Source organism: Hesperophylax consimilis, chromosome 22 (genome assembly GCF_061612785.1).
Source record: "Hesperophylax consimilis isolate HC1 chromosome 22, BYU_Hcon_1.0, whole genome shotgun sequence".
Taxonomy (NCBI): domain Eukaryota; kingdom Metazoa; phylum Arthropoda; class Insecta; order Trichoptera; family Limnephilidae; genus Hesperophylax; species Hesperophylax consimilis.
Genome location: NC_142857.1, coordinates 21,209,919 through 21,237,617, shown reverse-complemented (window position 1 = coordinate 21,237,617; position 27,699 = coordinate 21,209,919). Strand labels below are relative to the sequence as shown.

Genomic DNA, 27,699 nt, shown 5'->3' with positions numbered 1-27,699 from the left:
AATTTGCAGCTACAAAAAAACACATTGCCTCACCAACAGTCTAGAACCGTCCCTAACCTTGAAGATTATAAAAAAATAAAAAAAGGTATTACATGTTTTATAATATAGGAATTAATGTATGTGCCAAAAAAATTGCAGTGTCTCAGAAATTCATGAAATAAAAAAAACACTTGACGCCAGTATTCTCCGTTCACGAGTGCTTAGACACATAAAAACGGATTTTCCGCTGCATATGATTAATACTAACAATAGAGAGATTATAAATTTATTTATAGCTTGTGCATAATTTTGCAACCAAATAAAGAAATACCTATAAACGTAAGTGCTTATCTAAATACTTACCCAACACTCGAAACACGTGCTCCTAAAAATGCATATCGCTGCTGTAAAATCCCAGTACATATTTACTATTTCATTCTTGAATAGGTACGCACTACTGCTAGTTTTTTATGTTTCTTTCACCCTTCAAGGGGTGTTTAGTACATCATTCCAAATTATTGAGAGAGGCAACTTGAATGTAAGGTTATAATTTCAAATTTATATGGAAGTTTGGAGTCGATTTTTGACTTAAAAGAGATGAGATGTAGAACGGAAGAAAGGCAATTTTGTATTATATTTGATAGAAGAGAGGATATTTTTTGTTTAGAGAGGGACAAACAAAAATATGTGATCTAAACTACTGGTATTTCTGTGAACAGTTAGTAAACCTCGCGTCCAAAATGGATGTTTCTAATTTCCTCAAAGAAAATCTCCGAAATCGTAAGATTTTTAAGTGGGTACTTAAATACCTTCCTACTTAAATAAAATAAACCATTTGTTGATTTAATAAACATTTCAAATAAGGAATTATACAGTTTGTCCAAAGAAACGTCACCGTCTTAGTGCCATAATAATTTTTTCAAACTTTTACATATCTAAGAACCTTGTACTAAACCATTGATTGAGGCGAAGCTTAGTGCTAAAGCACTATTTTGATTAATCTTTATAACGAATTGGTGTACATTATGAATACCAAAAAATGCTTTAGATAAATTGAAGGTTTTCCTATAATTTCGCATGAGTAGAATCAGAGATGTGCTTTATTTCAAATAAATCCATTTCAAATGGAAATGCAAAATGGGTATTTTGCATTTTAAATGCTTTTCTAAAAACCATTTTGCATTTTACATTTTAAATGCTTTTCTCAATGCATTTTCCATTTTAAATGCTTTTTTGCAACATTCTTCCTACTATCTCCACTCATCTTTTTTTCATAAGCGCCAAATATCAGTCGGTCCTCAACCTCGCTATGAGAGATAATTTACATTTGTCAATTGAGTGATACCATTACAAAAAATACTGATTCAAATACTGAACATGGCCATGACGCTGTAATATTAAATGTTAGATAGCAGTTTCTATGTTTTTACGTTGGCAACATTAGTCCCGCGCAAATTTTTTGTGGTTTCATAATCTGTACTCTATAGTCGTGGTGTTTTTGGATTTACCATCATGTAATATGTTTGTTCTACATTGATGTCCATTATTAACCCTCCGTCGGGCGCAGCCGGCCTCAGAGGCCAACAAAAGACATTTTTTCCCTCTCCAATTCTCAAAGGCGGCCTCCCGCCCTTCCCTCATTTTACTCGCCTAACTTTAGGAACCTTACATGGCGCCCGTCTTCAGTCAGTCGTCGGTCTTTACGCAGCTCACTTACACCTTACACTCAGTTTCACAGGCCGCCTGCGCCCGATTGCATCACAATTTTGAAGGTGACCTTTTTCAGGATATTTTTATTTGCAGTTGTTCATTATACTCAATTATGCTAGTTCTATATGAAGTTTATCAGTATCTTGAGAAATAAGTTCTGTATTGGACCCTGGCCTTTCAGGCAGAGTGCGCCCGATTGAATTATAATTTCAGTTTTAGGCATTTTATATACATATGTTTCTGCCGAAATGGCTAGAAAAGATGATCTCTCTCAACGCAATGATGCTGATGATATGGTGACGTTTCTTCTCGATGATGATGCTTCTGAAGATCCAGCTTTGGTTGAAGATTTAGGCGATGAGAGCGACATCGGACAACTAGCTCGGCGAAGTCTGAATACAAGTGGAATGCCGATTCAGTTGCAAACTCGTTTCCATTAAAACACATCCCCTACAACACCTCAAAAAAGGCAAAAGTGTGGAATATGCGTGTTTGAATTAGGATTTAGGAAGATGACGAATTACGAATGTTTAGGTTGTCATCAACCGATCTGTTTACTCCGCGTAAACGCGCTGTGCCAAACTTGTTTTTCGGCTGCTGATTTGGGAACCTCATCGTCCATATCTGGCTACGGCTGCAGTCAGTAGAGACTACCACCTACCTTACCTTTAAATTTTTATTACTTTAAAACTTTTATTACTTTTATGAAGCTCAGTTTGACCAATTATTTTGAACACTGTTTTTGGAAAATTGTTTATTTTAGTTTATGGTTGGTAATGTTTAACAAACTGGTTATTTTGTGTTATTTTTGGTTTAATTCCTTTCTATAGATCCTAGTAAAGACTACCCGACAAGTATTTTGTATTAGAATTAATATAGTGGAAGGTGGGGGCTAAAAATATATTGGTGGCCTCTCAGGCCGGGTGCGCCCGATTTCGGTTCGCCCATAGGTGTGCCTGACGGAGGGTTAAATGACAAAATTGTTTAAAAATTCTATAATTATTTTAATTGTTTGACCTGAGAAACCATTTTGCATTTTCAATGCATTTTGAAAATAGGTATTTTGCATTTTGCATTTGAAATGCTTTTCTAAAAACCATTTTGCATTTTGCATTTTCAAATGGAAAAATTTTGACCCATTTCCATTTTGCATTTCAAATGGTTTTGGGTACCCATTTTGCACATCTCTGAGTAGAATACAAATAAAAAATAAATTACTCAATAAAATATATAAATGTAAACTACTAAAAAAAATTTTTTCAATAGAAATGTATGAACGCATAAAGGAAACAACTTTTAAAAATACATTATTATAGCTAAGATTATCTGTGACATTTTCTCCTGATTAACTTTTTTGCTTTCTTATAAAATTATTTACAAAATTAATAAAAAACCAGTTTTGTGCACGAAATAGAACGTTTCTAGACTCCGTTTGTCAAGCAATTTTAAAGCCTATTACCTACAATATAAGGTATACTAAGAATATACACATTTTTTGCTTGTAGCTTCCTCTTAAAACGGCCACCATTTTGAAACGGAACGTACATACAAATTTACAGAAATACAATAAACGAAATTAAAACGGGGTATCAAGCACGGTCCATCGATAACGTCGGTAACTTGTGATAGTTTTCAAGTAGGACTGCAGATCGCCAACAACAGTTCACCACGATTATTTTTTCTTAAGGCGATGCCATACGTAGTAATGAAAAATCATGTTTTTTTGGTTTGAAAAATTGGTCGCCTAGAAATGTTTCAGATGCTTTAATTAAATACTTCGAGTAGAATACATCTTGGCCTTTGAAATAATCGAGTATTTTTAGATAAGTCTTTTTATAAGCCCAGAAAAAAATAATGTAAAGGCCTATGAAAACTGCTTTAAAGTTCAAAATCTCCTACTTTCGAACCCATTTTCGGTTATGATTTTATTGTATAATGTGGAAAATTAAGTTATTTATAAAATGATCGAAAAAAAAAAAATTTATGCCTGAACATCCACAAAATAAAATAAATGGCACTTTTTGGCCATGTTTTTTTCTTGCATGAATCAAAACAGGCGGATGGTGTTATGCGGGAATTTAAACCTTATCGCCATCTACGTAAGGGTTGTTATTGATAGCGGCTCAATTTAAAATATTACATGACGTAGTGCATCGCCTTAATTTATTCAACCTAAACTGTTATTTGTACGTTAACAATCTACAGTCGTGCTCTGGCCAATTTCGGAGTAAATCACAGACATATTCATATGTCTATGGAGTAAATCAATAAAATAGCATTTTTTGTGCTATAGTTGCATCACAAACTATATCCCTAGACTTTTTACATATCAACGACCTTCGAAGCCGGGCATGGGGAAGCCCCCAATTGAATGCATTTTCGGACGAATTTATTTTAATCTTCAATAAATCGGCTTTAAATAAAAATAGAGCCTAAATCTTAATCTCATTATGAAGAAGAAGGATGAGAGTTTATGCCAGTACTGTTCCACACTATTCGTTGTGGCCGGGCGGCATCCAATGAGTATTGCTAGTTTATTAAGGCGATGCCATACGTAGTAATGCAAAATCATGTGTTTTTGGTTTGAAAATTTGGTCGCCCAGAAATGTTTCAGATGCTTTAATTAAATACTGCAAGTAGAATACATCTTGGCCTTTGAAATAATCGAGTATCTTTTAGATTAGTCTTTTTATAAGGCCAGAAAAAAATAATGTATAAGGCCTATGAAAACTGCTTTAAAGTTCAAAATCTTCTACTTACAAACCAATTTTCTGTTATAATTTTATTGTATAATGTGGAAAATTAAGTTATTTATAAAATGATCGAGAAAAAATTAAATATTTATGCCTGAACATCCACAAAATAAAATAAAAGGCACTTTTTGGCCATGTTTTTTTCTTGCATAAATCAAAACAGGCGGATGGTGTTAAGCGGGAATTTAAACCTTATCGCCATCTACGTAAGGGTTGTTATTGATAGCGGCTCAATTTAAAATATTACACGACGTAGTGCATCGCCTTAAGAATCTCTTCAAGTTATTGAGAATCCGGTTAGAAACTTGATTGCAAGCCGTTTCCTGATAAACTTTTAGAAAATTCCTAATATATCGGAAAACGTGTTCATTCACCTGCGTTTGTCTTGATAATATATTATAAAATGGCGAAATGCGAAAATAGGATAGGAACACGTGTTCCGAATTCGTGATAATACATTGACAATTATTGGTATCGGGAAACCTGTCAATTCATTTGTTAAAGCATAACTTACAAAAAAATGTAGGTAGTAACTAAATTAACGCCATCTATGAATGCGTAAATTATAACGTACGTTACATTTACCCCTAATATATACTCGTATAATGTCACACCCCAAGGTATTTTCTTCCTTCGAAAAAGATATATTGGCTAGTACTGCTAATAAAGCAAAAGTGCTATATTACAACGTGTGTTTTTTTCATATAAAATACAAATATTAATTGAATTGTTACAGGAACCAATAATAAATAGATTTACAACTTCAATGAAGTCCAAAACCTTGTAAATTATTACAACTAGCGCAGAGCCGTGAAAAATCACTGGATGTTATAATAAATATTAAAAAAACACATCAGAACATAGTCCAATTTTTAAACTGACAGCACAATCGAAATTAGTGTTAACAAAACAAAAACTGGTAGCATATTTTCATTTCAAAACGCAAAAATGCATTTTTCGAAAATCATCATTTTTGCAACGTGCTATTTTCGTTTTGGTGTGATGATTCAATATAGTACTGAAGTTATTTGAGGCGATGCGATGGTTTGATATTAGTTGACCCACATAATATTATTGCAGCCTAAGCACATTTTTTATTTTTTTGTTTTACGCTTCATCTTCTAGTTTTTTTTACATTAACTTCACACAGGAGGCCTCTCCCTCGGGGTATATGTCATCCTAAGGTTACTGTGTGAAGGGTATTTTCACATTAACTTCACACAGGAGGCCTCTCCCTCGGGGTATATGTCATCCTAAGGTTACTGTGTGAAGGGTATTTTCACATCAACTTCACACAGGAGGCCTCTCCCTCGGGGTCTATGTCATCCTAAGGTTACTGTGTGAAGGGTATTTTTACATTAACTTCACACAGGAGGCCTCTCCCTCAGGGTCTATGTTATCCTAAGGTTACTGTGTGAAGGGTATTTATACATTAACTTCACACAGGAGGCCTCTCCCTCAGGGTCTATGTTATCCTAAGGTTACTGTGTGAAGGGTATTTATACATTAACTTCACACAGGAGGCCTCTCCCTCAGGGTCTATGTTATCCTAAGGTTACTGTGTGAAGGGTATTTTTGAGGAGAGGAAGGAGTGAAAACAGGTCTTGAAGAAACCCATGTTGTAAGAGGGAAGAAACACAGAAGCTGACCGATGGTTCCGCAGCCGAATGTTGAACACAAGAACGATTCGAAGAAATTACCCGTTCTCACCTGACAAACGTCAACCGTGTACAAATGTTGGGCACGCGTTTGAAGTTTTCCGCCAATGAAACGGTGCCGAAGGTATCAATGACGCTAGTATCTATGAGCATCTTCCTTTGAAATACTGGTAAAACAGGGACAGTATTCCCACCTTTTACATTAACTTCAGACAGGTGGCTCAGGGGAAAATAATTTCCCTCTGAGCCTATGTCATCTTTGGGGATGCTGTGTGGAGGGTATTTTTTATGAGAGGAAGGAGTAAGAGGAAACAGAGACCGTCAAATCACTCTACACCCGAGCTGTTGAACGCGAGAACGATTCTTAGAAATGACGCGTTCTCACGTGACAAATAATTTCATCTGTTTACAAATTTAATGTTGGGCTTGTTTAGGATTATAAACCGGTGCCGAAGGGATCAATGACACTCATTCCTTTGAGCATCTTCCATTGAAATACCGGTAGAACAAGGACAGTATTCCCACCTGACGCTTGTTTGAAATACGGTAATCCGTTTGTTAAGATATTGTTATTTAAAAAAATTAAATCAGCCCCGAAAACAGCAAAGAATAAACTTTCTCCAAACACACTGAATATAATATGCATCTAGACGTGTAGTCCATAGCAATTTCAAAGAAAATTCATTTTGCCAAAAATTTTCATAAAACATAATTTCTTTCTGGTAATGAGATTATTTACTTTTTCAAGAAAGAATTTCCTTGATTGAAAATGTTTTCATCAATTTCAGAAGAACCATTTTTATGTGAGTACCGCACAATCGTCCCAACTGCTCCCAACCGCCTGGAGCCAGTTAGATAGACTATGGGGTATGTCGTGAGGAGGGGAAGGAGATGTGGTAGAGGAAGGTGGGGAAATACATGACTATTCAGATATGGGCACCAGACACGGATAAAGCTATTTCAAGCAATTTTTAGATTCTGAAAGGTAGTCTCTCACCTGGGAAATAACTATTTAATGATTCAGACATAAATCGTAAATACCACCACTTAACCATCAAGTGTTTGCCACTCTAGAACGTATCGCAAATAGACTAATATTTTAAATGATTACATATTTATATCAAGTTATTGATACTAAGAGATTGCTTACTCTAACACAAAGTGTATGTAAAAAGGTAAGTTAAAAAATAATGAGGGCACTAGATTTTTTTAAATCTGGTTATGGGCGGTGGTCGAAGTAAGTTTGAGAACCTGTGTTTTAAAGCATAACTTGCAAAAAGTGTGTTCTAATAAAATAATCAAATTAACGCCACCTATGAACACGTATATTGTAACAAACGTTACGTTTACCCTTATAGTCCAGTCAAAATGTACATCCGTGCTTGCAAAAGGTCCAGTCATTCTGAATTTTTTATATGTTGTTAGGACCTAAACCAGTATTAAAAAAAAAAATTTGCAACTTCGAAAGTGCTGTGCGAGCGGCGGTAGACCTAAAAAACCAGGAAATTTTCGGATTTTTTTCAGTTTTTGCTCAATATCTCAGTAAAGGAAGGGTCTGACCGGTGTAATTGTTATGTATACTTTTAAAGTAAACTAAATTTTCTATAATTTGAGACTAAAGCAAGCTATATAAAGCTATTGGTTTTCAAGATACAGTTCTTCAAAAATAGGCATTTTTTTCCAAAAACTGAAATTTTTTCCAAATGGTCACTTATTTTGTAAAATAATTTCTAAAATACATATCCCACGTAAAATATTGTGTGAAATAAAGATGTTGTAAATTTAATAAGCTTTTATTTGAGACTAGATTGATATCTGTAGACTAAACGATTCTCTCAAAAATGGCAGATACCCAAAAACAGTCATAAGTTGGTTTTGGGTGAAATGCAAATTTCATTCGTATGACCACTTTGATAAAACTATTCATCCAGGCAGAGCGTGCTGGTGATTGGAACCTTCATTTGTACACTGTCCACAAGATGCTCCCTTTTTTCCACGCAGCTGGACATTTTTTGTATGCTAAGAGCGCGCACCTCTACCTTCAAGATATGATAGCTCTACAAGATCGGATGAATAAAAGTGAAGACGACATGTTCACAAAAGGATCCTTCACCATTCGCCGGTCTGACAAGTTTTGGTCTGGGTTGTGGTCAGACCTAACAATTGAGCAGAAGCTGATGCGATCCATGAAAACCTACGGTGGGTTGACCCAAGGAAGGGGAATCTCCGAAAGTGTTCTGGCAAGGTGGACAACAGGAATGGTGTTTATGTTGAACATTTGTGAAGAACTGGAAAGTTTTTGCAGCTTATCATGTCCTACTGGAGAGCAGCATGTAGACATGAGACCTTCTCGAATCATCCGAAATAATAGTGACGTGGAAAAACTAAAAAACTGGTTTTCTCTCCACCCTCCATTTCCCAAAACTGACAGTTTAATTTCTATCAGTAGTGGTTTACTGGCAGGTCCTGAAATTAATTGCCACACAGCCCAGAGAGTTGGAACGGAAGTAGTGATGGAAATTGTGGGGAAAATGTATGACAAGGTAGTAATAAAACGGGAAAATAAAGTTATCACGCTGGCATCGATCACCTCAACCGTTAAACTGCCGGACAAAAACAGAAGAGTGGCTGTGGATCCGCTCACAATTTTTCAGCGAGTGTGTTTTGCAAAGAAATCTGAACAGGACTTACAGGATGACTTCAAGTATGAGTTGGCCCCGTTCCCGATGTCTCTGTTCAATGAACAAGGGATGCGCAAGGGCACAAAATCTACTCTGTACTCTGCCTTCACTCCTCTTTCCAGCCACACGCCGATAGATGCCAGCACTCACGTCATTTTGGATGGTGGCTACCTCTTGCACAAGGTCGTGTGGCAGCGGAAGAGCACGGTTCGAGCACTTTTGGCGCGTTATACCACCTACATCCGAAACCACTTTGGGAAGAACGTCTCCATCGTTTTTGACGGCTACCCTGAAGATGCTACCAAAAAAAACACCAAAACAGCGGAACGACTCCGGCGCTACGCAGCTCATTCCAGCTACGAATTGACGTTCGATTAATCCACAGTAATTCAAATTGCTCAAGAGCATGTATTGGGCAATGAAAACAATAAGAGACTTCTTATAACTCTTCTCTGTGACGCCTTTCAGAAGGAGGGAGTAGAAGTGGCTGTTGCCGAAGAAGATGCTGATCGAGAGATCGTCATGATGGCGTTATCAAAAAGAGCAGATGCCGATCGGGTCGTCATAGTGGGAGAAGATGTCAACCTGCTCGTTCTTCTCAATGGTTTAGGCGCTGAAGAGACAAACGTCTATCTTCAGAAGTGCACGAAGGGTGAAGCTGTTTGCTGTCACTACTCTACGACCTCCTACAACAACCAGGATTCCCGACAATTATCAGGAACGGTACTATTTACCCACGCGTTTGCCGGGAGCGATACCACCTCAGCGCCGTTTGGCCAAGGAAAGACCAAAATCAGCACACTTCTGAGCAAGAGTGAACCACTTGCTGAGCAAGTGGAGGTCTTCCTTTGGCCAGACTCTACCCCACAAGCCGTGAGTGAAGCAGGCATCAAGTGCTTCGTGGCTCTATATGGGGGTGACATCGCGAGGGAAACTTTGGATTTCCTGAGGTATAAGACGTTTGTCACTTCAACAAACATAAACTTCGCCCATTTGCCACCGACGGAAGATGCTGCAGACCACCATGCAGCAAGGTGCTACCTCCAAGTGCAGAAGTGGCGGGGAGTCAACTTGAATCCCACTGAATGGGGGTGGAAGCTGTCTTCTCAAGGACTCACCTCCATCCCCACCACGATGGATCCCGCACCTCCTGCCCTTTTGCGAAAAATTTCGTGTAAATGCAAGAAAGGATGCTCTGGGAGCTGCTCGTGTAGAAAGGCTGGGCTCCACTGCTCAGTCCTCTGTCAGTCATGCGGTGGCAAATTTTGCATTAACGTCCCAGATGTGGAGCTGAAATGCTCGGACGATGAAGATGACCCGACTACAGACTGGGCGCCTCTCCCAGCTAAGATAAAAAGAAAGACATGATTTGGCAACCAAGACACAATACCTACATGATTTATATTAGTTTTATTTTTTGTGTACATGTAATTTGTCCTTATAGTAGGTACCATGATATTTGTACAAGCATTTTAGTATGTAGGTATATAAAACAATGTTTGAAGATGACGTCATTCCCGATAGATGTAATATCTTTTCTTTTTTTCATCAAAAATGTGTTAACTGTTTGATAAATAAAACCATAAAAAGACTTGAGAACAGTTTCAAATAAACTATGTATATGCAAATCATTTCACCCAAAATCCACTTGTGACTGTTTTTGGTAATCTGCCATTTTTGAGAGAACCGTTAAGTCTACAGATAGTAATCTAGTTTCAAATAAAAGCTTATTAAATTTACAACAACTTTATTTCACACAATATTTGACGTGGGATGCGTATTTTAGAAATTATTTTACAAAATAAGTGACCATTTCGAAAAAAATTCACTTTTTGGAAAAAAATGCCTATTTTTGAAGAACTGTATCTTGAAAACCAATGGCTTTATATAGCTTGCTTTGATCTCAAATTATAGCAAATTTAGTCTACTTTAAAAGTATACATAACCATTACACCGGTCAGACCCTTCCTTTACTGAGATATTGAGCAAAAACTGAAAAAAATCCGAAAATTTTCTGGTTTTTTAGGTCCACCGCCGCTCGCACAGCATTTTCGAAGTTGCAATTTTTTTTTAATACTGGTTTAGGTCCTAACAACATATAAAAAATTCAGAATGACTGGACCTTTTGCAAGCACAACCCCCTTTTCATGTTTAACTTGACTGGACTATTAAGGCCCCGTAGTAAACGTTAACAGATGTTTTTAAGGCGATGCCATACGTAGTAACGCAAAATCATTTCTTTTTGGTTTGAAAATTTGGTCGCCTAGAAATGTTTCAGATGCTTTAATTAAATACTGCCAGTAGCATACATCTTGGCCTTTGAAATAATCGAGTATTTTTAGATAAGTCTTTTTATAAGCCCAGAAAAAAATAATGTAAAGGCCTATGAAAGTTCAAAATCTCCTACTTACGAACCCTTTTTCGGTTATGATTTTATTGTATAATGTGGCAAATTAAGTTATTTATAAAATGATAGAAAAAAAATTAAATATTTATGCCTGAACATCCACAAAATAAAATAAAAGGCACTTTTTGGCCATGTTTTTTTCTTGCATAAATCAATACAGGCGGATGGTGTTAAGCGGGAATTTAAACCTTATCGCCATCTACGTAAGGGTTGTTATTTATAGCGGCTCAATTTAAAATATTACACGACGTAGTGCATCGCCTTAAAGGGAGATATAGAAATACGAATGTTAGAGGAAGCGCGCTAATATTAAAAAACGATAATAAGCGAAAATGGTGAAAATAATTAGTAAAAAAACTCTCCACAAATGCTTTAGTTATATTTTAAGATATACTGTGAATTTTTTCATGCCTATAGCATTTAAAATAACGAAACAAAAAAGTGTTTTTAATAATTTTCGAAACTTACTTAGCGATTTTTTTCTATCGAGGGAATTTCAAATTGTTAAAGTTTAGGCATAACAAATGTTTAGATATTATCTTCAAAAATAACATTTTTTAACTTAAAAAACTTTAAGAGTTAACGAGAAACTTTTTATAAATCGGTAGAAATATGATATGCGGGGGCTTAAGGGGAAGGGCTTAAATAAAGTATTTTGTGCTCAAATTCAAATTTATGTATGAAAGGGGTCGCACTGCCGCTTCGAATGATGTGTTTTTTTATAATTATCGGAGCATACTTTACGATTTTATTTTCTATCTAGGGAATTTCATATACATAATTACTTTTCAGCTCGGCTAATCTATAGGGATTATCTTAAAAAATAACATATATTTTTTTAAGAGCTTAAAAACTTGTGTGAAAAAAAGTGTCCAAGTAGTGTCATAAATTGGTAGAAATTCGGAATACGGGGTCAAAAATACGGCCCAAGCAGGCTGCAGGTACCATGTACATTTGCCTTTAGTTTGCACGATGAAATAGGATGGTTGGAACGAATCACAACATGATCTCCGCGATATTTTAAAACTAAAAACCTGATATTTTCATATTTGTTTATTTGAGACGTTAAAATGTAGTTGACCTGTACAAGCTACGAACAGTCTCGCAATATCTCATGAATCAAAGACTTGGCAAGACATTTTGAACATTACGTGAGGAAAAAGTATTTTTGTTATTTGTTTTTGGGGTATTATGCCGTGTTGCGCTAACTTCTTCTTTAGCCAACGATTCGGACAGCATTGCAGTGTCCATCATCAGGGCAGATGTATTATTTTAGAATAACACATCTGCCCTGATGATGGACACTGCAATGCTGTCCGAAACGTTGGCTAAAGAAGAAGTTAGCGCAACACGGCATAATACCCCAAAAACGAATAAAAAAAATAAAATAAAAAAAAATAAAAAAGCTTTGTAATGTTCGGTAAATGAAAAAGAAAAAACATCTCGGTAGGGATAAAATGGCGTCAGGGGCGTTTTGATTTATTGTTGTTTTTTTTTTACAGTCACATAAATATTTTTTGTGATGTTTAAAATAAATTTTCTGCTGTCTGACATTCAAAACCAAACCTTCTTCCGAGGAGTTTCCAATAAAAAAAAGCATTATTTACCAAAACTCTCATAAAATAAAATATGCCCGAGGGCGCTTTTTTTAAAACTACCCTTTAACCGTTCGAACGAGCAATAGCTACCTAGGTGGACAATTTAAAAATTCCGCGGACATCTCAATTATAAGACCTACAAATTAATATGAGATAAATGATGAAATGTACGTGGATTTTTTGGATGTAAACCTCAGTAAGCAGTTTATATGTTTCCATATTAATATTCGGAGGTACGATTTTTTTAGTGAGCGTTGCCGATTCCAAAACCGAATTCCCTGAAACTTGAACCATCGTTCATAGCATTTATTTTGTAATTACCCCATCACTCGAGCGGTTAAATATTATAATAACATTATTTTTGAAATAATTGCGCACCTTGGTGCTTCATTCTAACCACAAATATACTTAAATAATCAATTAATCCACCACCAACGTTTATTCTAAAAAAGGTTACGAAATTATGGTTTAAAAAACAAGAAAGGTCTCTGAACTTGTTTCTCACTGCTTTTATAATAATAAACGGTAATTATTTGATGAGCAAACTAACCTAATAATAAACGTATTAGTCTAACAACATAATATTCCGGAATTATTCGCTTAAAGAAATAAGTACCCGTGCAAAAATATCGATCTTTCTCACACAACCCTAATTTTCAAAACCACAGAGAAACCAAAAAAGTTCATACAAAAATTAAATGTTGACGTTTGTGAATACTTGTTTGTGATTGTTGCGGTTTTGGTTTCGAAGAGCCGTATTTCAACACAAAATCAGTTTAATCCAGATTGCTATCACGTTCATTTGAATTTTGCAATATAGGCCATATTCCGTGCATCAAAACAACGTTCAATTGTCTCCAATGAGCTCTGCTGTTTCTTTTCGAAAAATCGTAACCTAAAAACACGAAATGGATAGCTCTTCATTGTCATTATACGTATCCGTCGACAACGACATTAGGTTTAAATACGCTCTATCCATAACTGAATTAAAAGATTGCTTACTCTTTCCCGATGAAGAAGATTTAAAAATTTTGCAGTCTCATTCAAATACTAATGAAGAAATTCTAGAAACGTCAAATAAAAGTCTTCCCGGCGGTTTATTTTGTATGGAAACAAACGCTCTTCTGCTCAAACCATTCGTCGAAGAATTGAAGTCTTCCAGTTGCTATAGGAAAGGTGTTTACAATAATCTTAGCAATAAATTAAAAGAACACTTTAAACAGAACGGGCAGAATTTAAATCGTCAAATTGTTTTGAATGTGTCGCTTGCTGAATCCTACATCATCGATTATGCTTGGTAATTTGTTTTCTGCAATATGATATTTGTTTTCACATTGGATCTGTATTGTATTGTTGTCGCAACGTGCCTCCACCATCTTTATGAATAGTTGTGATTTTGTGTTTGTTTTTAGGGGCTGGAGACTATGGAGGCAGTGCCACATGGGGTTAGAGAGGGACTGTGCCTCGGCCTGGCTGTCCACCCTAGGAGGGGCCTTCTCCGCCCTCGGGGACTACTTTGATAGATGCGTGAGTATACATATATAATCCTTGAAATTTTGTCATTTTGTGTACACTAAAAAAAATCACAATCGTCTGTCCTAACAAATACTTTTAGGTGTGAAAAATACTTGTTAGTTCAAATTATTAATGACATCTTTATTCGAAAATACATATTTCCCTGATATTATTTCAATCTCATATTTTATCATGTTTGGAGTCAATTTTGAGGTGTAAGTTTTTTTTAACTCTTTGTACTCCGATGTCGCCGCTACGGCAACATAGGAAACATTCTAACAACTCCAATGGCGCCACAGCGGCGACAGAACAAATGGGTATACATTTTATTGTTCAAAAAATAAAATGGTCCTTTTACAGGTACACACATGATTCTATTTTGTTGTATACAGTACCCACTTACGATTGGTTATGCTTTTTGCTCTGTTTTTCACACATAATAACTATACATTCACGTTATTAGAATATTTTTTTATCTGGGCAATAAATATTCTCACTCCATCAGAGACCAAGCTCAATAGGAAACTCCATATTTTAAGAAAAGGTCCAAAGTGGGACTGTGTGGTCTGCGAGAAAAGGGCATTAAAAGGTGGCAGACGGGAAACCAGCGAGTACTGTGACACGTGCCCTAACAAGCCACGTATGCATTTTGGTGACTGCTTTCTAAAATACCACACTTTAAAAAAATATAAAGATTAGAAAATGCAATTTTTTTTTATTAACAATCTTCTATATAATTTTATTTACTACCTTACCAAAAAGCATTTTTTTCTAATTTTCTAAAAATATCGTAATTTTTCCTCATATTTTTACATTACACTCTATGGAGTAGCTGGTATACAATATAAAAATGAATAGGATTGCAAAGGGTTAACATTTAATTTTGAATTAAATCGAGTCCATAGTTGGATTAGTTTTTTGTTATTGTTAAATTCAAAATAGATAGTCTTTTACTTTAAGCTCTATATTTCTTTTAAACATTATTTTCTAGATTTCTACATTATACACAGGTCTGGAAACTCGTAACATAAGCAGGAAACATGTCAATCAACACCACATGGAAAATTCAAAAAAACTTTTTTCATTCCTGAGATCTCGTTTTTAAAAAAAAACTTTTTTCCATTTTTTTTTCTGCAACCGTCGGTTCTATGTATGCATTTTGAATAACAACCTAGCGACCGATTTTTTTCAAATTAGAACTAAAAAAAAAATTCGGACTCGATTTATGTATTTGGAAACGAAAGCCCAAATCAAAATCGATTCCAACAGTTTCTGGACACCTTTTATTACAAATAAGCGACATTCTTGATAATTTCCTTTAAAGCTATTTTTGTCACACCATGTAATACACTAAATTGAGTCAATTTTAAAATGCAAAGATTAAAATCATTAAAACGGCAATAAGGTTTACGCTTCGGCGCATTTTAAAAGATATAATAACCCCCTAGTGACTGATTATTTTCATATTTGATCTAAAGAATTCCAACTTCGGACTATACTTACTCGAAAACAAAAGCTCGTTTCAAAATAAATCAAAAAAAATTTTCATCATAGTACCTACATTCGAACTGTGCGTGCACGCTAAAAATCGCTCTGCATAAATGATCAATATTTAATAGTTAATTTACCGAAATAATCCAAAAATATTGGTGAATATATAACTGCGGAACAGTGGTGAACTTTTTATTGCGTACTTGTATTAAAACGCCCGCTGATCAGTATCCTAAAGTGATCTTAAATCTGTGTCGTGTTCAGTGAAAGTGTTGTCGCAATTGTTATTTAGCGCAAACCGAATACTGTACTGTCAGGCTAATATCACATATTAGTACCAATATTATCACGGTTGCGGATAAATAGGCCGTGGCGTAGAGGATTGCAACTTTAGCGTCGCTCACTATTGTCACGGAGGAGCTGAGTTCGCTCCCTGCTTAAAGCAACTTTTTTTTAAATAAAAGAAAAAATAATAATCAAAAACTATAATAATATAAGTGTAACGCCATCTAGTGAATTTCATCAAATACATTAAAATGAGCAAGCTAAAGAAAACCACCAAAAAAAACACCATCTAGCGACTCTGATGATGACTACAACACAAATAAAATATTTAAATTCATGGAAAAAAAGTTTGAAGATTTATCGGAACAATTGATGAAATCTTTTAGAGAACAAATTAAAAATGAACTAAGAGATCTTAAGAAATCTGTAGAATTTTGTTGCAATAAAATTGATGAATATGAAGAAAATAATAAAAAGAAAGATACACTGATCAAACAACTGCAATCAGAAAACAACGAAATAAAACAGCAAATAAACAAACTGGAACAATTACACAAACAAAATAACATTGAGATACAAGGTATTCCTTTTAAAGAAAATGAAAACTTACCAAAAATAGTCAATAATATTATGGAAATCATCAAATGCGAAATGGAATCAACAAAAATAACAAATATATATCGTATCAGAAACAGAAACCCTTTAAACAAATATCCAGCCTTAATTGTATCATTCCAAAACAAAGAAACAAAAGACAAAATCATCGACCAAAAAAGAAAATATGGTGTCTTGTACACTAAAAATATAAATTTTCCGGAAGATAACAAAATTTTCATAAACGAACAATTAACGCAACTAAATAAACACCTCCTGTTTCTGGCGAAATCCTCAAGACTCGGCTACAAATTCATCTGGGCGAAAAACGGTAACGTTATGATGAGAAAAGATGAAACAGCTCCAATCATCCATATAAGGCAGCCGAATGACATCCCTTCAGAATAAAGGACCATCTAACCGCATTGCATGTGAAAATTACTTATATCCATCAAAATGTCTGATGAAAATTTTTTGTATAAAAATTACATTTGTAAAAACACTAGTGAACTAAATAATCACTTTAAGGACGTTAACTTTTCAATTCTTAATATGAATATTAGAAGCTTAAGAAGGCACTTTGATGAGCTTTGTATTCTTCTCGATAGTCTTGATTTTTCTCCTAGTATTGTCATTTTAACAGAAACGCAAATGAAAGAAGTAATTCCCTATAACTTGCCAGGATATGTAACTATTTCATCCAAATGTAAACATACTGGTCACGATGGAATCACTTTATTTATAAAAAATTGTCTTAAAAAACCTGCCTTCGAAATTCTAGACTTTAAAACAGCTAACGCAATTAAATTAACATTTACCCATAGTAATTGCACTTATTTGCTATTAGCTATCTATAGATCACCTTCCTTAAATGAATCTCTATTCAACAATGAACTTAATTCACTTATAAAAATGACAAACAGAAATAACTTTAACTTTTCAATATTAACTGGTGATATTAATATAAACATTAATGAAAACAACAAAAGAACAAAATGTACAAATGAATACTTAGATTGTTTGTCTTATGCAGGATATCAATCATACATAAACTCACCAACAAGAGAAAATCTAAATAATTCCACGACTCTGGATCACATATTTATCAAAACACACAAACACATTATAACTAAATCTTCAACTCTAAAAACAAACATTACTGACCACTACCCAACATTCTACGGACACAACATCTTAACCACAAATTCAAAAGAATACTCTAACACTGTTGAAATAAATGAAATTAATTACAACACATTAAACAATTTACTTCATTCAGAAAAATGGGACAACATACTATCAATAGCTAACCCAAATTCAGCATTAGAATTATTTTATAAAACTCTAGAAGCTTATATTTCCAAGAGTACAAATAAAATTGTCATCGCTAAGAGAAATTATAAAAAAATAAAGCCTTGGATCACTGTAGGACTAATAGTCTCTATCAAACAAAGAGATAAATTATACAAAGAGATGTTAAATTATCAAAAAGCCTGTCAAAAAAATAACACAAGTATTATGCCTTTCATGAAAACGAAATATTTAATGTACAGAAATTTACTAAATAGGTTAATAAGAAATTGCAAAAAGAAGTATTATTGTGAAAAAATTGATAGTGCAAAAAATGATACCAAAAAAACATGGAATATTATTAATGAAATCACGAACAAAAAAAAAAAGTATCAACCGATGTCAATGAGATTATAATAAATGAAAATATTATAACTGACAAATCGACTATTGCAGAAAACTTTAACAACTTTTTTACAAATGTAGTAGATCAAATACTTGAATCTTCTAGCAAAATTGATAATACAATACCCGTAGACTCATCTTTACACTTAGACTCAACTAACGATTCAATTAACTCCTTAGAATATTTTTCACCCATCACAACAGATGAAATTGATAAACACATTGATGGTCTAAAATCAACAAATTCTACAGGAATTGATGGTTTATCAGGCAACACACTAAAAAAAATAAAACATTACATTTTAACTCCATTGCTACATATTTTTAATATATCCTTAAAAGAGGGACATTTTCCCGAACAATTAAAAACCTCTATCATAATACCAATTCACAAATCAGGAGAAACGCACATATTAGACAACTACAGACCTATTTCCTTGGTCTCAAACCTCTCAAAAATATTTGAAAAATGTATCAAAAATAGAATAATGAATTACCTAGAACAAAACAAAATTCTGTCCCAAAATCAATATGGCTTCAGAACAAAACTAAGCACTGAAGATGCAATATTCGATCTGACTAAAAAATTATACACATCTGTTGATCAAAATAAAAAGAGTTTAGCTATATTCCTAGACTTAAGAAAAGCTTTTGATACGGTAAATCACAATCTACTTATTAAAAAAATGAATCAAATAGGTTTAAAAAATGATACACTAAAAATTCTTACTAGCTATCTCAAAGACAGAAAACAAAAAACAAAAATAGGGGATTTTTATAGTACTGAAACAGGAATAAAAAATGGAGTACCACAGGGAACTGTGCTTGGCCCAATTCTCTTTCTAATATACATAAATGATTTATGTGATGTTATAATCCCTGGTAAAATTGTATCTTACGCAGATGATACAGTAATAATAGTGAACGGAAAATCCTGGCCTGAAACTTTTTTGAAGGCAACAAAATGTATTACATATGTCTCATCATGGCTAGAAAGTAATAGACTCTTCTTAAACTATAATAAAACATTTTACCTGACCTTTTCTAAAAATAGTAAAAATAAACCCCCTAATAACCTTAAAATTCGAATACATAACGTTAACTGTAATCAAGAAATATGCTCATCTTGCTTTGAACTCGGAAAAGTTGAAAAGATTAAATATTTAGGTATTGTTATTGATACAAAATTAAATTGGCAGTCACAAATTAATAATACCGTCTGTAAATTAAGATATCTTACATACACATTTTACAGACTAAAAGAAGTGCTCAATGTTGAAAAACTGAAAATGATTTATTTTTCTTTGGTGCAATCTTCACTCATATACGGAATAATAGGATGGGGCGGTGCGCTTAATGCACATATCAAACCTTTACAAATAATTCAAAATTATATCATCAAAGTTATGTATAGTCGGAAAAGAACATTTTCAACGGATGAGTTATACAAAGAATCTAAACTATTCTGTCTCCGTAAACTATTTATTTTGCAAACTATGAAATACATCTTTAAAAACAAAAATAAATTCGAAATAAATGAAAACAGAACCAACATTAGAAATAATAATGTATTTTATACTCCCCAAACGAACACAAAACAAATGCAAACACACTGCAGTTTCATTGGACCTCGTACTTTCAATCTTTTACCGAAAAATATTCAAGTGATAACTAAACTTCCTCAATATTTAAAAGAATTAAAATTATGGCTTTCCGACACAGCAGTTGAAACTTTTTTTATTTAATTTGTATCAATTTATGTTTCTCATAAAATATTCACCATATCTGATAGTATTAATGTCCTAGCGTCTGGACGATGTAGGCCCTCTGATTGGTCAAATTTAAATTGTTTGTTTCGGTTAAATTCCGCTAACTTGAAAATTAAGACCCAATTTCATACTAAAATAGTATCACCAGATTTCTTCAAAAGCATCGTTTCTGCTAATATAATTTTTGGATAATATCGAAGAAAATATGTTTTAGAAAGTTCACAACCCATTGGATTAATTACATTACAGTAAAAATTATCCACAATTACGTTTTAGATATTTGACGTCTCTCAAGAATCAAACATTCTATGGTTCCTTAAAAATGTCAATCCCTCCTTTACCGGCCACTGGAGTAGTTTCCCTACTGGCCGACAGAGCGGATGAGAGCGATATACAAATACGTACAATTATTACTGTTTCAATACGCATTAACAAATAAAACAAACATTTGAATCAACTTTATGACAATAAACAACAACTCTTTGCATGTACGATTTTCAAAAATATTGATATTTAATATTATTTACGTAAATAATAATCTCGCGCTATTTTGACAGAACACCGATATGAAGTAACGCATAATACGCGTATGTTTGTAGGAAGTATGGGCACTGCCATAAATATACCACTCTCGGCACTGCCAACCCAATAAAATAACATTCAAGACAATCGGAAGATAGAAACGCTTCGTTGATTGTAAAATTAGCCAACAAATCTCTAATCTGACATGAACTTATATGTATAATAAAACAATCATTTTGCCAGGTATATAATATATATTAAAGTATTATTCGGAATCGCTGGACAATGATAATACGGTAAATAGGTATATAAATAAAACCTTCGGATTTACCTTAATTAATATAAAAGGAATCTGAATGCATTTGGGAATTTTTTAATTTTAGCATTTTAATTTTTAATTACGTAAAATTAAAATTCGCTTTCGTTGTATTGGATGACAGCCGGAATAATTTCTATTGATGACATTTTCTTTTTTTGGTATTCCTGATATGAGTGGCTAGAATTTTTATTTTATTTTAATTTTTTTACTCTATGCAAATACTATGTAGGTGGTACTATTTTAGCCAAGCTCGAAATAAAATAAAGGTATTTTGGTTTCTTTTACAAGTAAGAAAATATTTAAAAAAGGTTATTATAGGTTAGGATAGGTTAGGTTGGGTTATGCTAGGTTAGGTTAGGTTAGGTTGGATTAGTATCGTTCAAGTTAGTTTATAGGTTAGGTTAGATTAAGTTGGATTATTATAGGTTAGGATAAGTCAGGTATGTTAGGTTAGGTAACGTTAGTTTGAGTTATTATGGGTTAGGTTAGGTTGGGTTATTATAGGTTAGGTTGGATTTTTATAGGTTAGGTTAGATTAGGATAGGTTACGTTAGGATTGGTTCGGTTAGGTTAGGTTGGGTTAGGTTAGGTAAGATTGGATTATTATAGGTTAGGTTAGGATATAGGTTAGGTTGGATTATTATAGGTGAGGTTAGGTTAGGTCAGGTTAGATTATTATTGGTTAGGATAGGATATAGGTTAGGTTGGATTATTATAGGTTAGGTTAGGACATAGGTTAGGTTGGATTATTATAGGTTAGGTTAGGTTAGGTTAGGTGTCTAGGATGAACGAAGTATGCATGAAGAATGAGTTAATGATGAATGTAAGTAAGTCTAAAGTAATGGTGTTTGAAAGAGAGAGTACGAAAACAGTGTGCAATATAATTGTGAATGGGGAATACTTGGAGCAGGTGGATGAGTTTGTGTATTTAGGAAGTATGTTTACGAGAGATGGGAAGGCTGACAGAGATATCGAAAGAAGGGTAAATGCAGGTAATTCCGTTAATGGAGGACTAAACGCCGTAGGCGCTAACAAAAAATTGTCCAAAGAAGCGAAGTTAGCAGTCCACAACGGAGTGCTGGTACCTACCTTGATGTATGGAAGTGAGGCATGGAACTGGCAAAGAAAGGATGAAAGTAGATTAAATGCTGTTGAAATGAGATCCCTGAGGCGTATGTGTGGTAAAACCATGTTTGATCGTGTGAGGAATGTGGAGATCCGCAAAGAGTGCAAGGCTGATGTAAGCGTAATGAGTAAGATTAAGAAAGGGACGCTTAGATGGTTTGGGCATGTAGAGCGAATGAGCGAAGATAGGAGTGTAAGTAGGATATATGATGCAAATGTGAATGGTAGCAGAAGTCGGGGACGCCCGAGGAAGACATGGCACCATCAAGTGAATCAGATACTCGAGTCGGGCCATGTCAAGAGTCAGAATAATAGAAGAGTATGTATGAGACGATGTATGAATGTGAATGAGGCAAGGAGTGTGTGCCAAGACCGAGTTGTTTGGCGGTCCGTCCTCTCTGCCTACCCCTGCGGGGAAACGGCGTGGTGGTTAGTTAGTTAGGTTAAATAAAATAATAATGATAATAATAACCAAATAAATCATTTGTGCTTTTTAAGTAGGCACTATTTTGCCGGAATATTGTATTACATTATATTTATTTTTTATTATTTTGGTTTTTACCCATGGCTGTTTCCAACAGATTTCATCTCGAGAATGCTGAATATCTGCAGCCTTAGTTCCAGACGGGACGTCGCATTATTGTTGATGGCTTACAAGCTTCTGAATGGTTTACTATCAATTCCAGACATTCTGTCAAAAATAGGACTTTATGTCCCGGATAATTTCACGAGAGGCCGCCAACACAGGCTTTTAATTCTTCCCAGGTCCAGAACTAACTTACCAATGGTGATGCCCCTGGGAAGACTCACTAGGTTAATTAACTCCCTTCCAGCTAACTTTGATATTTTCCATATGTCCTACAACGACTTTAAGCGCGAAATATTGTATTTGTTTTAACTGTATTACTTATGTATAAATTTTTTCTTCCATAATTTGTTTACCGCTTTTGCAATGTATTGGTTTTTGTATTGTTTTTGCAAATAAATAAATAAAAAATAAATTTTATTGATTTACGTTTTTCAATTTTCTCTAGCCGCTCATTTCAGGAATACCGACAAAAGAAAATGTTATCAACAGAAATTATTCAGGCTGTCATCCCATACAGCGAAAGCGAATTTTCATTTTACGTAATTAAAAATTAAAAAGCTAAAATTAAAAATTTCCCAAATGCTGTTCGATTCCTTTTATAGTAATTAAGGTAAATCAGAAGGTATTATTTAAAAATATTTCGTATTTTCCGTGTCCAGCGATTCCGAATATTTACCTTTATTAATTTACCTTTAGCCATTTAGGCAATTATTCGGGAAAGGTAAAGTTTTACCCGAACAACTGTCATTCTTATTATGCCTAAACTCCTTCCTGTTCCGTGTTTTAACAATATATACTCACCCACTCTCTGTGAATGACCTAATATCTACCTATTAAATGTAACTGTTGTTAGTATCACTTAAACTGGGCTAAGCCCAATCAAGTGCCGCCCGCAGGGCCTAGCAGAAAAAAACCCGCGGAGCGGGTTTTTAACTGCTAGTATTACATATATTACAATAAACACTTATAACTTCACTATACACTATTATAAACACTTTTTATACAAAACGCTTATACAAAATGTAATCTTGTTTTTATTTTATATGCCCACAATTTGTTTATTTCTAGGTACAATAAAATAATAACTTAAATATATTACCCACGCACAGGCTGCGCCTTAGTGGGTTCCCATTATTCTTATTGATTTATATAATATTGTATGTAATTAATGTAAAAATTGGGAAAAATAAAGGAATTAAAAAAAAAAAAAAAAAAAAAAAAAAACTTACATGGATAATCAACTGCAAATGCGAAGTTTCCCGCTTTTTCCGAAGTTTCCAGACACCGTGTATAAATGCGATATTCTTGTTAACCCTAAAAGTTTTTTGTCTGTTTCCCAAACACCATGTACACTTATTAATTTAATTTGAAAATATAAAGATTTAAAAAGAAAATATAAAGATTTAAAAATAAAATAAAAAAAGCTCTTATAAACGAGCAATGTTGTGCTCAATTACATATATTTTTGTCTGTTTCCCAAATACCGTGTAATACACTAAATTAACTCAATTTGAAAATATAAAGATTAAAATCATCAAAAACGGCAATAAGATTTACGCTCCTTCATTATACATATACATATCATGTAATATGTCAGACTGGGATTGCACTACCCTCCTAGTCCTGCTGGATAATAAAAAAATTAAAAAGTCATACAGCTATTTATTTATTTATTTCATTTAAACGCCCATAGGGCTTTTACATACAATGCAATTATGTTTTTTAAATACAATAACAGTAAAGAGTTTACATAATAAATAAGAATATACAGATTACATAAAATATAAGATTTAACAATGCATAGGTTAACAAAATATAGGTAACATGAAACAAGAGTTTACGAAACTTAGGTAACATGAAATTTAAGTAAATGAAATAAAAATATATGATCTGCCAATATCCTCCAAATCAATTGAATAAAAAAGGATGAAATTGTTGTTCACATTAGCCTATAAACTATGTAACTCTAATTAACAATCTCTATTACGCAAGATTAGGATAAGAATCGACAAGCTATAAAGCATGTATGTAGAAATGGTTTATAAAATTATGAAATCTTTTGATAATTTTGCAGGCGAAGATGGCTCTCCGAATATCTATGCAGCAGATCCGACTCTCTGTGCTGGGCGGTGATCCGGATGGAGTGGCGCGCGGCTGGCTCTTTCTCGCGCTTGCCCTCTCCCAGCTCGGTCACGGCAATGCGGCATTTCACCTGCTCCATCTGGCGTACGACACGCCCACCCTCGATGAACGCCACCGCCGCATGTGCCTCGGCGTCCAGGCCAAGCTCAAGTACGACCGGAAGGTGCGGCGCCAGAAACGAAGCCAAGGCACGCTGTCCAGCGGGGATTCTTTAGTTCAGGTCTTGCGGTCCATCACCTTATAACTGTGGGTGTGTTTATTAATTCTTGTAAATATGATATATTTATTCGTTAGGGCATCATTACAGGCATGGTTCAAACATGACCGAAAGATACGGCTTCAGAAACAGGACGAAGATGCTCTTTCAGTGGTAATTCTTTATCTCATGTCTTACAGTCAAGTATGTTAAAAGAAGCACCCATCGTTGCCAGGGCCTTAATCTGCTTTAAGCAGTTGGAAAGAGGCACAAAAGGTTTTTCAAAATCTCATAGACAGTGACCTTTCTTTTGTTTTTACTCGTAGGAGCCGGCAAGAATATTCAATAAATAATAATACATTTTTATAAGGCCAACATGAAGACAATACCATTCTTGATAAAGTGACATTTTGATTTTTGTGTTCAAAAAACCCAGTACAAGTAATATACATATAATAGGCAAAATGAATGTATAATGTTGACACTGCAGTTGCAGTGCTTCGTGACTTGCTTGGGCACAATTCTTCAATTCTCCAAATGCAGGGCTTCGACTCCTAGGGATTAAAGATCAAGTGTACAAAATTTTATCAATCTCGGAATAAAACTATAGATTTGTATAAAAAATATACCCACAGACACTCTTCTTTATAGTCTCTTTCATCTGAACAATTAAAATCCGAGCCTTTTTGGTTTAACAAAATTTCAGATTACTTAGAATCTTTAAGAAACGGCTGTATTTTAGGAAAATTTGAGAGTTTTGACGTTTTCCGGTACCTCTTAACGTAGATGTTACACACTTAAATATTTTACTACTTTTAACTTTCAGATAAAAATATTAAAATATACTGTAAATTTACCAATGTTATATTCCCTTGCTAACTTCATACTACTCTCAACTACAGCCCGGTATATCAGTTGTTTTTAATCTCGGCTATGATGGAATGTCGAGCTTAGCACATGAATCCTATAGGTCGTAAGCATAGATATCACCAATATTTCACATTTTGTCTATGATTTTAATACAGGAACGTGTTTCTTTTTTCTTTGCAAAACCGAACTACTGTCATCATAATGTTCAAAATGTCAACAACCGCGGATTTAACTTCTCGATTGCCGATACGAAAATTTCGCCTTAAATTTTGTTAAAAAAAAAAGCATTGTTTTTACCAAATAGATAAGCTGTTGAAAAGTGAGCTCAATTTTTCCTTATTTAACCAGATCTTGAGGAGCTGGATGCAATAACAACTTATGTGATGAAAATTGTAGTTTTGAGTAAAACACATATAAAGTTTTCTGAAATGTGTACTATTCACTTGTAATTTGTAACTACATAGTATTGTAACTTTTGTGTGTAGTGTTTTGCTTGTAGTTCCGTCTGCGTAAAACCTGCAGAAGTCATATTTACACAGGAAGATGGGATTGAAGATACCAAAAAGGCGACGGGAGCAAATATTTCATTCAGCTCCTCAATTGATGAAACATTTTTAAATATTAAAATTCTTGGACAAATAATTAATTTCATCAGCCTGTCTGGGGTCTAGGAGTCGATAGATCTTATTAAATTGTCGATATCAGTGTTTTCGAATCGGAATAGATTAATTACACTTCTTGGTATTATCTATTCGGTGGTTTTTGGCTATGTAAGCAGACACCTTTATGTAAAACCTAGCAATATGTATTGCTATAGTTGTTTATAAAATCAAAATTTCAAAGCAGTCATTTACAAACAAGAACAAAAAAACATCCTTTAAATTTTATTGTTTGTTGACCAAACATAATATTTCTAGTTTTTGCATTAAGGTAAGTTATATTGGCCATGGTTAATTAATTTCCATTGTAAATATCCTATACTTTCATATTTCTTAGTTACCCATATTGCGATACAGACATTACCAAGTGTTTTATTATAAAGGATCTGGTAAACGAGCATAATAAATTGCCCAACAATTGTCTTGACGGGCAAGGTGTTAGTGTTAGCCGTCAATATTTCCATGTCCCATCAAGATTGCCGTAATATAAAAGACGAATTCACAATTGTTTGACATATTATAGCAAGTTTGCAAAACGCCAAAATGTGCAAAATTTATTTATCTTTCAGCAAAAAAACAGGGCAATTCGTCGACAAGAATAGGCAATACACAACACTCTTGACGGCAAGAAATTGCTGTACAGCATTGCTCGTTTATAAGAGCCTTAAAAATTGAGGCTCTCATTGCCAGTATGTCTTAACCACCATTTGAACAGTGATGACATTTGACTAGTTCTAACCAAAATAGCTTTATTAGTTAACTTTGACTTTGACCTGATTACATGCTTTAAATATTATGTCAATTAGCACTTAAGCTACTCTGGTCATGAGTCCCTCAAATCATGTGCATAGAAATAAATGAATAAAATTGTTTAATTGATAGTTATTATTGTTATTTCTTTTTAATTGTTGTCATTATTTTAAAACAATTTTCGCTTTATACTCAATACTGCTAGATTAGAGGCAAACCATACATATTTCAGTTTTTGTATAGATTTATAAATTGCTGAATGAATTATTGCATTTTCCCCTTATAAAATTGACTATTCATCTTTCAACACACATTTTAGTCCCTGTATTCTTATTATAAATCCCTAATTATTCGATAATATAAATAAATTAAATTATTTTTTAAATTTCATT

General features: G+C 34.0%; 1 protein-coding gene across 1 annotated transcript; it reads left to right on the top strand.

Annotated features, from left to right (window-relative positions):
- Positions 1-13,503: 13,503 nt before the first annotated feature.
- On the top strand, positions 13,504-27,653 carry LOC149413224 (uncharacterized). Its single transcript, XM_089645560.1, has 3 exons — positions 13,504-14,083; positions 14,199-14,313; positions 24,765-27,653. Exons 1-3 carry the CDS (start codon positions 13,695-13,697, stop codon positions 25,074-25,076), a joined length of 816 nt encoding a protein of 271 aa, XP_089501686.1. The 5' UTR covers positions 13,504-13,694; the 3' UTR covers positions 25,077-27,653.
- The last annotated feature ends 46 nt before the right edge of the window (positions 27,654-27,699 follow it).